Raw genomic sequence first — 12,844 nt, 5'->3', positions numbered from 1 at the left:
CACACACACACACACACACATACACACACACAAACACACCAACAACTTAATTAAACAGACACGAACAAAGAACCAAAAAATCACCCACCCCAAAAAACAACCCCAACCCAACCCACCACGCCTCTTTACACACCACACCACCCCCCTCCCTTTAGCCCCGCCACCTTTTCCCCCACGTCTCCTTACCCCACCCCTCACACTCACAGTCTCACTCACACTCACACTCACAGACGCACGTTCAGCCGTGAGGTGAGTGAGTTGGCGTCCACCGCTAAGAGCTCGCGTCCAGAGAACGCCACCCACCCACGGAAACGACACCGCCTGGAGAAGAAGCGACAGAGGCAGTGAGACAGAGCACACACACACACAGGACCTTAATTGTGCAAGGGAATACTATACGAGCCTTCTGTTCAATCATACGAGCCTTCTGTTCAATCATGCTGTGCTGTAAGAACACGTCATTTCCAAAAAAAAACCTTGGATATTTCTTTTAAAAAACAATTGGTCGCTTTTAAAGGCAAGCGGGCTAACCCAGGTTTCGGGGGTTTCCAGAAATCTTGACCTACACCAAAAGTGAGCGTTGCCCTACCTATAGGAGAAGTTTGGTTTAATTGGTGTGTATATTTGTTTGGTTATAGAGAAAACTCTCCTTGTCTTTTAAAGAAACTGAATAAGGGGCAAAAACTTTACCCTCGATTTTCTCCAAAAAAAACCCCGTAGTATTTTTCGGGATAGCCTCCTTCGGTTTAAAAGCGACCAATTATACATGTTCAGAATGTTCACAACCATTATCTCTTGAGCTTCTTCGGAGAGGGAATTCTTTTGAAAGGACTGTTTTATTTTAATTACTTTCTTTGTTTGATGCTGGGGGTTTTTTTTTGGTGTGGGTGGGGATGGAGGGTGGGGTGGATTGATGGTGGAAACGACCATTGTGCCGTTTTGTGTCTCGGTAAGAACCGCTATTTATAGCTCAAATGCAGTCTTTTACATATAAATATGTAATGAAGGAATTGAGCTGATGAACGATAACTAATTTTCTACGGGACTTTTCGATACTCTTTACGCTGAGTGTAAATTCAGCTCAATTCTTAGGAATGATAATGTGGTTCCAAAGGTCACGTTTATGCATTTCGTTTGGCACACATGTATGATTCAAGCGCTTTCGACCGGTGTCTGTTGTGTAGCATTATGGACTCTGCCGTCGCACTCAGTTGGTGAATTTTTTTACAACTTTTAAGTCGAGTATGTCCGTTGGCGACGGGGAACCACTGCTGTAATCTCCCAAAAACAATCATGGAAAAGAACAAGCAAGGCAAGGGTAGGCCCAGAGCAACCTACTTGGGGAACCTGAACAAATGGGTGACAGGTAAATATCAGGGAAACGTGGCTTTTTTAAGAGCATCCGAGCAAAGGAATGAATGGAGAACCATGATCGCCGATGTCTGTCGCAGATCTGGCACTGGATGAGGATGATGATGATGATGATTTCTGTTCGTCTGCCTAATGGTATCTTATATCCTCCTCCGACTAGGATAGACATTGGAAGGCAGGGTCGAATCAGCCAGCCTCCAAAATGATTTAAGTTGTTTCGATGGAGGCATAGATATATGAATAATGATATACAATCACATTTTTTAAAGATTCACGTACAATATGACGTCAGAATGAGCCTTATTGGCGTAACAGGCAACAGCTTTTTCGCGGATGGACACAAAAGACTTGAGTTCGATTTCTACACATGGGAGCTTACTATAATATTCTGCCCTGTATCTCCATCTTTCTGACGGTATGCTAGCTAGCTGTGTCTCACAAAAGTGGTTCGTGCAAACCCAGGAATCGGAAGATAGATGACTACAAGCTGGGCCCCCTTTCGATGAAAGGAATGATCGGTGCATTTACATCAACTGAAAGTCATTGGCCTACTATATTTACATCTACTGGAATGGAGCAATACATCTTGAGAAAAAGGTGACACACGCGTTTCCAAGTTGCCTAAGCACCAAGTAAAAAAAGAAAACATGAGGCTAGATCTATACGGGTCGCACAATTAAAATAGTGCTCAGTAGTGCGCGACAATGCGCGATAGTATCGAACGGAAGTACGACTTGAAATAAACAAACCTGGCTGATTTTCTAAAATTACAGAGACAGAAGCGTGGGCCTACAAAAGCGATCGGCGAAATAAAGAAATTTAGCTTTTAGCAGCAAAACTGTCTCAAAGCTGAAAAAACGAAGGGCGTCATGATTTGGAGAATCTTTTAAAGAATGATGTGGCGAAAACCGCATGTCGATCAATGCAGCCATTAAAAAGCCTTTGGAATAGCAAAATTCGGCCACCACAAATAGATAATAGAAACATTGTGATGCTAGATCTAGTTCGTCTATGTGAGTTAGCATGTCGTTCATCTTATCTGTTTCAGAATTGTGGACATTGCTGATCGATTCTATAAACTCTATCGTTGAAAGCAAATACCTCAAAGTTATTTAGAAGAGACGCATTGGAATACCCTCTTGTGTTTTCTTTTTTACATTTTATTTTAAAAAATATTTTCCCTTTGAGACGTCAATATCAAAAGACAACTGAACACATTTTACTTTAGATGGAAGATCTGTGCTATACAAACAGGAGTGAAATGTTTTGTAGAATGCAATGTCATCCGTACGGAAGGAGAACTATAATATTCACAGAAGGGAAATGATTTTTTTTTTTACAGAAGATAATTCCCTACCTCAGATTTACAAAGTTCTATTTGATGGTTTTGGCCATTTTGAGTTACTAAGACCATGAGGTCAAAAATCAAATGTTCCATCTGCTCTATTAAAATCGTAAGATTTTCCCGAGTCATTATCAAGATATTCAAAGAATTGCATTCGAAAAAGCTTGAAATATGGTGAAACTCAAACATTTTGACGTCAAATTTCTCAAAACTTGGTATTGAGAGATTAGAACTTTGTAATAATTCTGATGTAACGAATTGTATATCTACCCTTAGAATACGGTCCTAGTCCTTGTATTACAATGATGAAAATACTCTGCTCTCTTGACAGAGCCAGTTCCATTGTGGGTATCAATCAAGTTGGTTTGGGTTCTAATGAGTTGTTTATGAATTTTAATCCCTTTAAAACAGTGTTGTTGGGGAATGTTAACATCTAGAGAACAGTGTTATTGGTGAATGTTAGCATCTAGAAAACAGTGTTATTGGGGAATATTAACATCTAGAAAACAGTGTTATTGGTGAATGTTAACATCTAGAAAACAGTGTTATTGGGGAATGTTAGCATCTAGAAAACAGTGTTGTTGAGAAATTTTGTTAGATTAGAAGGACAGTGTTGTGCAGTTTGTAAGTTCTAAAAATAGTTTTGCCCAATTTTATCTTCACACAGACAGTGGCACTGGGGGAATGGTGATACAGTTCCTAAAGACATTGTTGCTGGGAAGTTTTTTAAATAGTAAAGACAATGATGTGAGACGTGTTGTAGAACATATGTGAGGCAGCGTGGTGAACTCAGGCGCTCGTCAAAATAATGAAATTGAAGAAACAGCCATTTGTCTTCCAGTTTGGCAGTTTTGATCGAAGCAAGTATTGTTGGGGAATAGAACTTTCTCGAGACACTGCTGTTGCTTAAAAACAAAGAAGAAAAAAACCCGGTATAGGAAATGAAGGAGAGACGGTGGTGTGATTCCTGTGAAAACAGACCTCTGTCCAGAAAAGTTTGTCCCATTGATCAAAAGAAATTGAATTTGCCTTTCATGTGGGGGAGATATTAACCCTTCCAGCCCCAGCCATTTTTGTGCACTCCCTAACTACAGTCGCAGCCAATATAGCAATATTTCAGAAAAAGAGGCATGCATAATTTTTTTTTAAAAATGATGTATCTTTGTAATGAGTTATAGATGATAGCTTATAACAATGTTTAAAGGTAAATGAACACATATGAAAATTACAGTTTAATTAGGTTTGCCAGTTTTTAAAAAATGCGCAAATTCAGTACCCCCTGTAACTGAGAATATACACTCTTGGGACAGCGAGAGGTACAACAAGCGCTGCTGAAAATTCACGCGCATAGGGCTGGAAGGGTTAATAAAAAGCTCTTTCCGCCTGTCTCTATGGATGAGAGATTCTAAAACCAAGAGAGAAACACGGGAGTTGCGCATATTCACGAGAGGAAGTGGAACTTTTGAATGCTGAAAAACATAATATGGCAAACATTCTTTTTTCCAGAAATTGTCCCGGAAGCCATAGCGGAAGCAACAAGTCATCTTAACCTTCACTTTTTCTAAGCTGCCTGAGAAATACATGTAATATTCTTCTCCGCAGATGCATTAATTTTGTTATAGTCAGACATCGAAGAACGAATTATTTATTATTATCATTCTGTCTGACTACTTAAAGTGGGTGGTTGGCGGATGCTCTGATCTGGTGTGGTTTGCTCCTTCTTTCCATCCAATCAAACATCTATCGTCCTAATCTCTCCTCTTTCTTGTTTATGTTTGTTGCTCTCTTGTAATACCCCCCCCCCCAATCCTTTACACTTATACGGCCTTATCGTGCTGCAAGTGCCATAAAACTCTTATTAAAACTAGAATTGACTACTGAAATATGACGTAATATCTACATCAGTCTTGGTCGGTTTCACAAGCGTAGTCGACAAATACGCTTCAAAAATGTTCATTGTAAGCGTTCTTAATCTCCCATCGACATAATCTAGATTATCAAGGCGGTGGCTTTCGACTCTAGCCACGCGGCCCAACTTGGGATTAGTTGTTATATTTTAGTCTTAGCAGAAAGACGAAAATACTTGTTGAGAATTCACTCACTAGGGAATCGAATTCAGATTTTATACGTGCAACGGAAAGCGCTCAAACCCTGCACCACACACGCCGATCAGCATGGCGCTAAAACGATCTAAATTGTGTCAGTAGAGACCTAAGGTGGGTGGTTGGCGGGTGCTCTGGTGTGGTTTGCTTCTTCTTTCCTATCAAACATCTATCGTCCTTATCTTCCCTCCTTCTTTTTGTGTTTGTTACTCTCTTGTAACACCTCTAATCTTCTGGAGCTCACATGACCTTATGCAGTTGCGAGCGCCGTAAAACCTCTACTAAAAAAAAAGAAAGAAAAAGACCTAAAACATTAACTCCCAACCACTGTTCATTTTGCAGCATATGCCCCAGTACAGTCCCCGCTACAGGTGGTCTGTGTTGTCTTCCTACATCTTCTGGTCTCAGGTAAGTACCGGCCAATGTGTGCTCAAACACTGGTCACTTCTGATTGTTGCAATACCTTTGTATGCTCGAAGAACGAATTATTTATAATTATCATTCTGTCTGACGACATGAAGTGGGTGGTTGGCGTATGCTCCGGTGTGGTTTGCTCTTTCTTTCCAATCAAACCTATTCTATCGTCCTGATCTCCCCTCGTTCTTGTTTATGTTTGTTATTGTCTTGCAGTAAGTGTAATAAGAGTTTTTAAAAACAAATACTTTGGACAAAAAAGAAGTAGAAAGCTAAAGCACAAATACGAGCGCGCACACACACACACACACACACACACACACACACACACACACACACACACACATACACACACACACACACACACACACACGTATATACACAAACACATACACAAACACATACACACATACATACACACATACATATACACTCACACAACACGAACACGAATACACAGACAAACACACACACACACAAACAAACAAACACACACATATATACATAATATACACAAACACATACACACATACATATACACTCACACAAATGCGAACACGAATACACAAACACACAGACACACACACACACAAACAAACAAACACACACATATACATATACACAAACACGTACACACATACATACACACATACATAATATGTGTATATTATACACTCACACAAACACGAACACGAATACACAGACACACACATACACACATGCATAATATACACGCATGCTTTACACAGTGTCATTCGCACGCTCATATATGCCCTTAAACAGTTGCGAGCGCCGTAAAACATTAACCGAAATAAAAACACTGTGTAAGTATCTTATTGAAAAAAACCCTAACGAGGGTGATAATGGGGCAGTGGTTGTTTGTCCTGTCGATTGTCATATACAGGTGGCCGTTAGAGCAGATTCGATTTCATGTCACTGTTAATACGGGGTGCCCACTACGGCTGGATCAGGCGGACCGATCGCCCGACTCGGTCGTCTGAAACTGAAAGCAAACACGTTTGTTTTTGAGGCGACCGAGTCGGGTGATCGGTCCGATCGAACAATCCCATCCGTTACCAGTGGGCACCCCGTATAAGGCTGACCGTGTGTAATCTGCAGTCGGTATTCTGGGTCAAGAAGAAGTATTCCCGGGCGGGGGAAAAAAAAAAGAAGAAGCCAAACAAGCCAACAACAAAAACATGAAAAACAAACAAACGAACAAACAAACAATAATTCAGACGCCATTCCTATTCATCCCCGGTGCATGAGAGCCATCTTTAATTAATCGGTCGAGTACTCGTTAAGATGCCGAGCGAGCGAACACGTCGCTTGGCCTCATAATAATTTGTGCTCGATTCTTTCCTACTCCAAACTCGATAGTTGAAAAATGCAGGAAACAAAAAAGCAACAACAAAAGCAAAACTCCCAAAACAATCAACCCCTCTGGAGAGAAAAAGTGAATTTATTTTGTATTCATAATAGTGAGTCCACTCTGCTGCTTTTTAAGGAAAAATCAGAACGATCTAAACAATTCAAGATAAAACGTTGCACAAATTGCATTTTGGCCTTTCCTGCCCTGACTCCTCTCACTGCGGAAGACTGTTTCACATTTTACAATCACGTCTGCAAATCTAACAAAAGGTGATTGCAAAGCTGAAATCTGCTCAAAGGTAATCGACGTTTAAAAAAAATAAAACCCCGTACGCTTCACTGCCACAGAGCTCTGTACGCACTCGTTGAAGTATTTGAAGTGATCAACAAGAGCAGCTTAGAATTCGCTCTTCTGACCTTCTCACTTTACCCTATCCGTACGTCGTGTTTTACTATCGTATCCATACGACGTGGGGAACTCTGTGCCACCACTTAACCCTATCCGTACGTCGTGTTTTACTATCGTATCCATACGACGTGGGGAACTCTGTGCCACCACTTAACCCTTTCCGTACATCGTGTTTTACTATCGTATCCATACGATGTGGAGGACTCTGTGCCACCACTTTCCAAAGAGGAAATTTACTCGTTAATCCGATCCGTACGCTTTGCATAGCAATCTGTCAAAATGATTTTTTGGGAAATACAGAAAGTTTCTAAGAGATCTACGTACTAGAAGTATTCTGAAATGTAAAGAATACAACCCCGGGTGTATAAAATGACCCCAGGGCGAACAGATATCGTTAACTCTTTAAAGACGTAAAGGACACATATGTCCAACCAGCAGCAGACTAAACTAAAGGCAATGTTACGGCATATTCCGAACCCTCATATACAAATAAGTAGCACAAATTTGCAATATTTTGTTGTATACATTTTTTGCCTGCCTTTCCATGTTTTAGATAATGAAAACCGAATTGTAAAAAGAATGGCATGAATAACGAAGTAAAGCACCTAATTTTTACTTGGAATTATTGGATCCAGAGCTAGAATCATAGCAGGCGGCACATGTCTATAGCTGCTCATCTCTCCTTTCCAGTGTCCACCCCGGGGGTTTTCTGCTAATTGTCTCCATGAGGAGCTGGTTTCAGACACGCCTGACCACACCTCGGAGAAAACTTTTTTATCCCCGTTCTCCCGCTCACACTTTTCTTTTAGCGTGCTGAGTATGTGGGGGTCTGTCTCCTCTAGGTCATCAGTGCTTGTACCTCCCACCATCCCAAGAGTGTAAATTCTCAGTTTCGGGGAATACAGAATTTGTGCATTTTTCGAAATTAGCGAACTTAATTAAACTTTAATTTTCATAATATTTGTTAATTTACTCTTAAACTTTGTTATAAGCTATTATCTAAACCTCATTACAAAGACAATAAATCACTTTTTAGAATGCACACCTCTTTTTCTGAAATGCTGCTGTATTGATTGGGACTGGGATTACGGAGTGCACAAAAATGGCTGGGTCTGAAAGGGTTAAGTACCCTCAAACAGTGCGTCTTCAAAGAGTTAATGATGCGAACCTCAATCTCCCACCGCGGAGACCAAGTTTATGAGCCTCTCCGCTGTTGTGGAACCCCAGCAAAACCACTTGATCTGAGCAGGTCTTTGAACTTTGACTACCGCGGAGGAGCCAACAAAACATATATTAGTTGGGTTTTTTTTTACTTTTTAGAAATCAGAACAGAAATTGTTTGTTTTTTTCTTCTTAGAAATCAAAACAAAAATTGTTAGAATCGATACCTGAGTTATGGGTGTAACACTCGAAGCAACACTATAGGTTTATTAAAGAGGCGAGACCTTCGAATGTGACGTCCTTCTCCCATAGGACCCAGCCAAAAGGGCTGAGAGACTATGTATAGTTTTAGTGGAGGTTTTACGGCACTCGCAACTGCATACGGTCATATGAGCACCAGAAGATTAGAGGTGTTACAAGAGAGTAACAAACATAAAAAAGAAGGAGGGGAGAAAAGGACGATAGATATTTGATAGAAAATAAGGAGCAAACCACACCAGAGCACCCGCCAACCACCCGCGCCGAGAGACTGCTTGAACTCTTTAAAGACGTAACAGGCACATATGTCCCACCAGCAGCAGAATAAAGGCAATGTTACGGCATATTTCGAACCTTTATACACAAAAAAGCAACACAAATTTGTATTACTTTGTTGTATACATTTTGTTGCCTCCCTTTCTATGTTTTAGATAATATAGAATTGAAAAACATTTTTTTTTTCGTACATAACGAAGTAAAGCATCACCAATTTTTTTAAATACCGGAAAACAGAGCGTCCCCAAGGAGTTAATGATGCGAACCTCAATCTCCCACAGGAGAGATCAAGTTTATGAACCTCTCCGCTATTGTGGAACCCCTTCAAACCACTTGATCTGAGCAGGTCTTTGAACTTTTGGCTACCTCCAACAAAACATATTGGTTGGGTTTTTTTTCCTTTTTATAAATCAAAATAGAAATTGTTAAAATCAATACCTGATACTGTGAATTGGCGGGATTGCCAGGTGGGAGAGAAAAAAAAGGAGTGAGAAAACCGCTGCCAGAGTTTGGTGACCATTAAAGCTGGAGAATCTCTACCGTCCGTACCTTTAAATATTTTTGTGTGCTTGGTAAACGCTTTGCAACAACATTGACATAAAATTGCATTTTTTAAAGGACATAAAAGCTTTTGAGTTTACCACCTCTTTACCCCTGCCTTTCCCAACAAAAATAATACAAATTAAAATAAACTATTTAAAAGATTAATAAAAATATAAAGAAATACATTTATGAAGATAATGAAAATAGAATGGAAAAACAATTGGCGTGAATAACGAAGTAAAGCACCTATTTTTTAAGTACCGGAAAACAGAGCGTCCCCATGGAGTTAAAAGCTCCACAAAACGACCCAGGTTCAAGAACTACCAGTTTGGGATTTAAACCAAAGCAATACCACGAGACCATCGGTGCCACACGAAATGTAAACAAGTTTGCTCCTTTATAATATTATCGTTGATGTCAAAGACTTTGACAATTTTCGATTGATTTCAACACCTTCCCAAAGCTTTATCAAAACTGCACCTTTCAACATCACCAAATAAATGCTGTTTGATGCTATGGTCAAGGCTTACCATTTTTTGGTTGCTTTTCATGATTTCTGATAAGAACAAGACAATATAATTAAACTACTTTTAAAAAATCACAAAACTCTCTGATGTAAAAAATAAAGTGCCAAAACGGATTTGAGTGGATTTCCTGTAACATCGACGATATGTAATATGACATAACTTGTTGAGCCCTTTTTCGATGAAAGGAATAATCGGTGGGTGCATCAAAATCAACTGAAAGTCATTGGCCTACTATATTTACACTCTACTGGAATGGAGCCCAAAAATCCTGAGAGAAAAGTGACATATGCGTATCCAAGTTGCCAACTATATACATGTAATAGATGTATAGATTGATTCTCTATTCCGCTTTCGTGGTTGTACACTCCATAATTTCAAAAGCGTGGAATCGGTACTGGCGCACGGCTAGTGAACGGAAACCTCATTTGTTTACAATTGCGTCTTAGAAGATGTACTTTCCCAAGAATAAATCTAAACGAAACTAATGAAAAAAACCGGACAATTAAACTACAGTGACTTCAGGCTTCTTAATGAAAATGTGCACCTCTAAATGATTCTGAACAACTATCAATTTGGTCAAATTCGAAAGTTAAGTGGTTTGGAAGTTTTAGGCCCCGAAAGTGACGAACTTCCACAAATACAATATGTGAAGCGTGCTGACAAAACGAGTTACTTCTCGGATTCGAACCTTATGGAAATAGATACACTTCGCTTATAGGTGAAGCTTTTTAAAATTTTAAAGTATAAAATAACAAAAAGCATGTTAAGTTTAACGAATATGGCATCAATAGAAAATCTACAAATTTGACACTGGAGTCGATTTTGACTAATATCTCCATTTGTTGATAGCAAAAAGTAACTCATTTTGTCAGCACGCCTCACATATGTATAGATGATAATAATATGATGATGTTGTATATTTGTTTTCAGGAATACAGGGTCATGCTGGGACAGAATTCTTTTTGGCACTTCCACAAAACGATCAATCAAACACGGCGAGCTTTATAACGCTCACTCCAGAAGACGCCACTGCGGCCTCCATAACTGTAAGTCTATTTTTTTGTCCCTTGCCCATTTCTATCAAACTGAGGCCATCTGATAAGAAGAAAAAGGTGTGCATGATGATAGTGTCCAATAGCGTATTGGTATATGATTTTTATAAAATGCTAGCCCAATTCATAATGATTTGTTAAAACTGTAATCACGTTTTTCTTTCCAGGTGGATTGTCCAAGATATTTCACATTTCATAGATAAATGGTCACTTTTCGTGTACCCAGTTTGGGCAGGATGTTGTGAAGTTTATTGTTTATTTATTGTTTTTTTTTCAATGTGTCTCACACAGACTGAAGGTGTAGTTTTGTAACTTTATTTTTAAAGTCAGTCAGTGGGAGAGTGTTCGTCGTTAATCACAACAGAAGGGACAAGGATTGCTTCACCAGGATCCACCGGCTCGTTTCCTCGGATGCCCACCCACATGGTTTGGCAGCCATGCGAACACGATTTTTCTGGTTTCAGTCAAAGCGTGTATTTTTTGTTGTAACCTAACTATTTTTGGGTGTATGAGTGTGCAGTTTTTTTAGTGAGGTGATGCAAGACAGAGAGTCTGATAGGATAAGGAAAGATATGTTCGGGGAATTTTCTACAGAGTCCAATTCTATGTAAATGGCAGTGGCCTCCGCAGAGAAAATGGAGGCTTTGGGATGGAGTCTCCTCTGGTGTGATCTGTTGAAAGACAGGGAGGCAGCGACCACAGCAGAGTCTGATCTAGAGCCACCTGTGAAATTTACCTCCGCATCGCGGTTTCCGGGGGGGGGGGGGGGGGGGGGAAGAGGGGTTCCTCAAGAGTGAGGAGATTTTTTATCGAGTCTCTCTGTCTTTCTGCTGGAATGTTGCTACATCACTCCTAGCCCGGGGCCAGTCCTGACAAACTGAGTTGGAGGCCTGCACCTAAATAAATGATCTAAATTGTGTTGATGGGGTGTTCAAAAACACCCAAAATTACACCCCCCCCCCGAAAAAAGAGGTGTAAAACTTGTTCTGCCCCAAACATCTTAGGTCCAAATAAGGGGCGGAAATCCTTCCCAGGGCGAAGTTGTGGACAAGACGCTGCAACTAGCGAACGGCACGGCGTCCAGGTATCACCTCCCTGTCTCCATGCCCATGCCCCTCGGCTGTGTCGTCATCACTGGCCACGCCCTGCTCGTGACCTCCTCGGGGCCAATCAACATCGTCGTGTGGAGCGAAGGTACGTGTGTGTGTTATTTTAGTAAGCATTTTACGGCACTTGCAACACAATTAGGTCAGGTACGTTTGTTTTAGTAAGCGTTTTACGGCACTTGCAACACAATTAGATCATGTACGTTTTTTTTGTTTTTTGTAGCGGTTTTACGGCGCTTGCAACTGCATAAGGTCATATAAACGCCAGAAGATTAGAGACGTTACAAAAGAGTAACAAACATTTAAAAAAATAAGGAGGAAAGATAAATACGATAATATGTTTGATAGGAATGAAGCAGCAAGCCACACCAGAGCACCCACCAACCGCCCACAGCGAAGGTTCGTCACGTTTCACCAACCACTTGTGCTGCAAAGGTTTTTTTTTTTGGGTTTTTTATAAGAGCATTTATATCCCTCCTTTCCCCACAGCATGGGCCCAAGGCGTACATAGGAGATTAAAAACGCAATCATACTAACACCGTACAAATTCATCATGTGCGCACTTTTTGACAGCAACATTCTTTCAGACAATAAAAAATGCTCATACAAAAAGTTTTGTTTGTTTTCGTTTTTTTTTTCTTGGTAAGTCCAACGGCAAGGTATATTAGATACTTGCAATCTCCGGACCCACACTCACTGTCAACAGACCAGTTTGTGACGTCATGGTCCCCACAGTCATTGTCAACAGACCAATTTGTGAAGTCATAGTCATCTTCATATGCGAAGGACGATCTACAATACATATATTAACACTCCCCCCCCCCAACCAACCTCGTACTTTCAGGTAAATCCAACGACAAAGAACATCAGATTATACATAATACATATAATAATACCCCCCCCCCCTCA

General features: G+C 40.3%; 1 protein-coding gene across 1 annotated transcript in view; it reads left to right on the top strand.

Annotated features, from left to right (window-relative positions):
• Positions 1–184: 184 nt before the first annotated feature.
• Positions 185–12,844, top strand: part of LOC101859313 — a gene marked incomplete in the record, with an annotated part of 32,813 nt that continues 20,153 nt past the window's right edge. The window contains 4 exon segments of the mRNA XM_013079703.2: positions 185–447; positions 5,161–5,226; positions 10,708–10,823; positions 11,834–12,023. Of these exon segments, the coding sequence (XP_012935157.2) occupies positions 438–447; positions 5,161–5,226; positions 10,708–10,823; positions 11,834–12,023 (382 nt within the window).

Source organism: Aplysia californica, unplaced genomic scaffold, assembly GCF_000002075.1.
Source record: "Aplysia californica isolate F4 #8 unplaced genomic scaffold, AplCal3.0 scaffold00060, whole genome shotgun sequence".
NCBI classification, from domain to species: Eukaryota; Metazoa; Mollusca; class Gastropoda; order Aplysiida; family Aplysiidae; genus Aplysia; species Aplysia californica.
The sequence above is the reverse complement of the archived record's forward strand: the minus strand, read 5'-3'. Positions and strand labels throughout refer to the sequence as shown.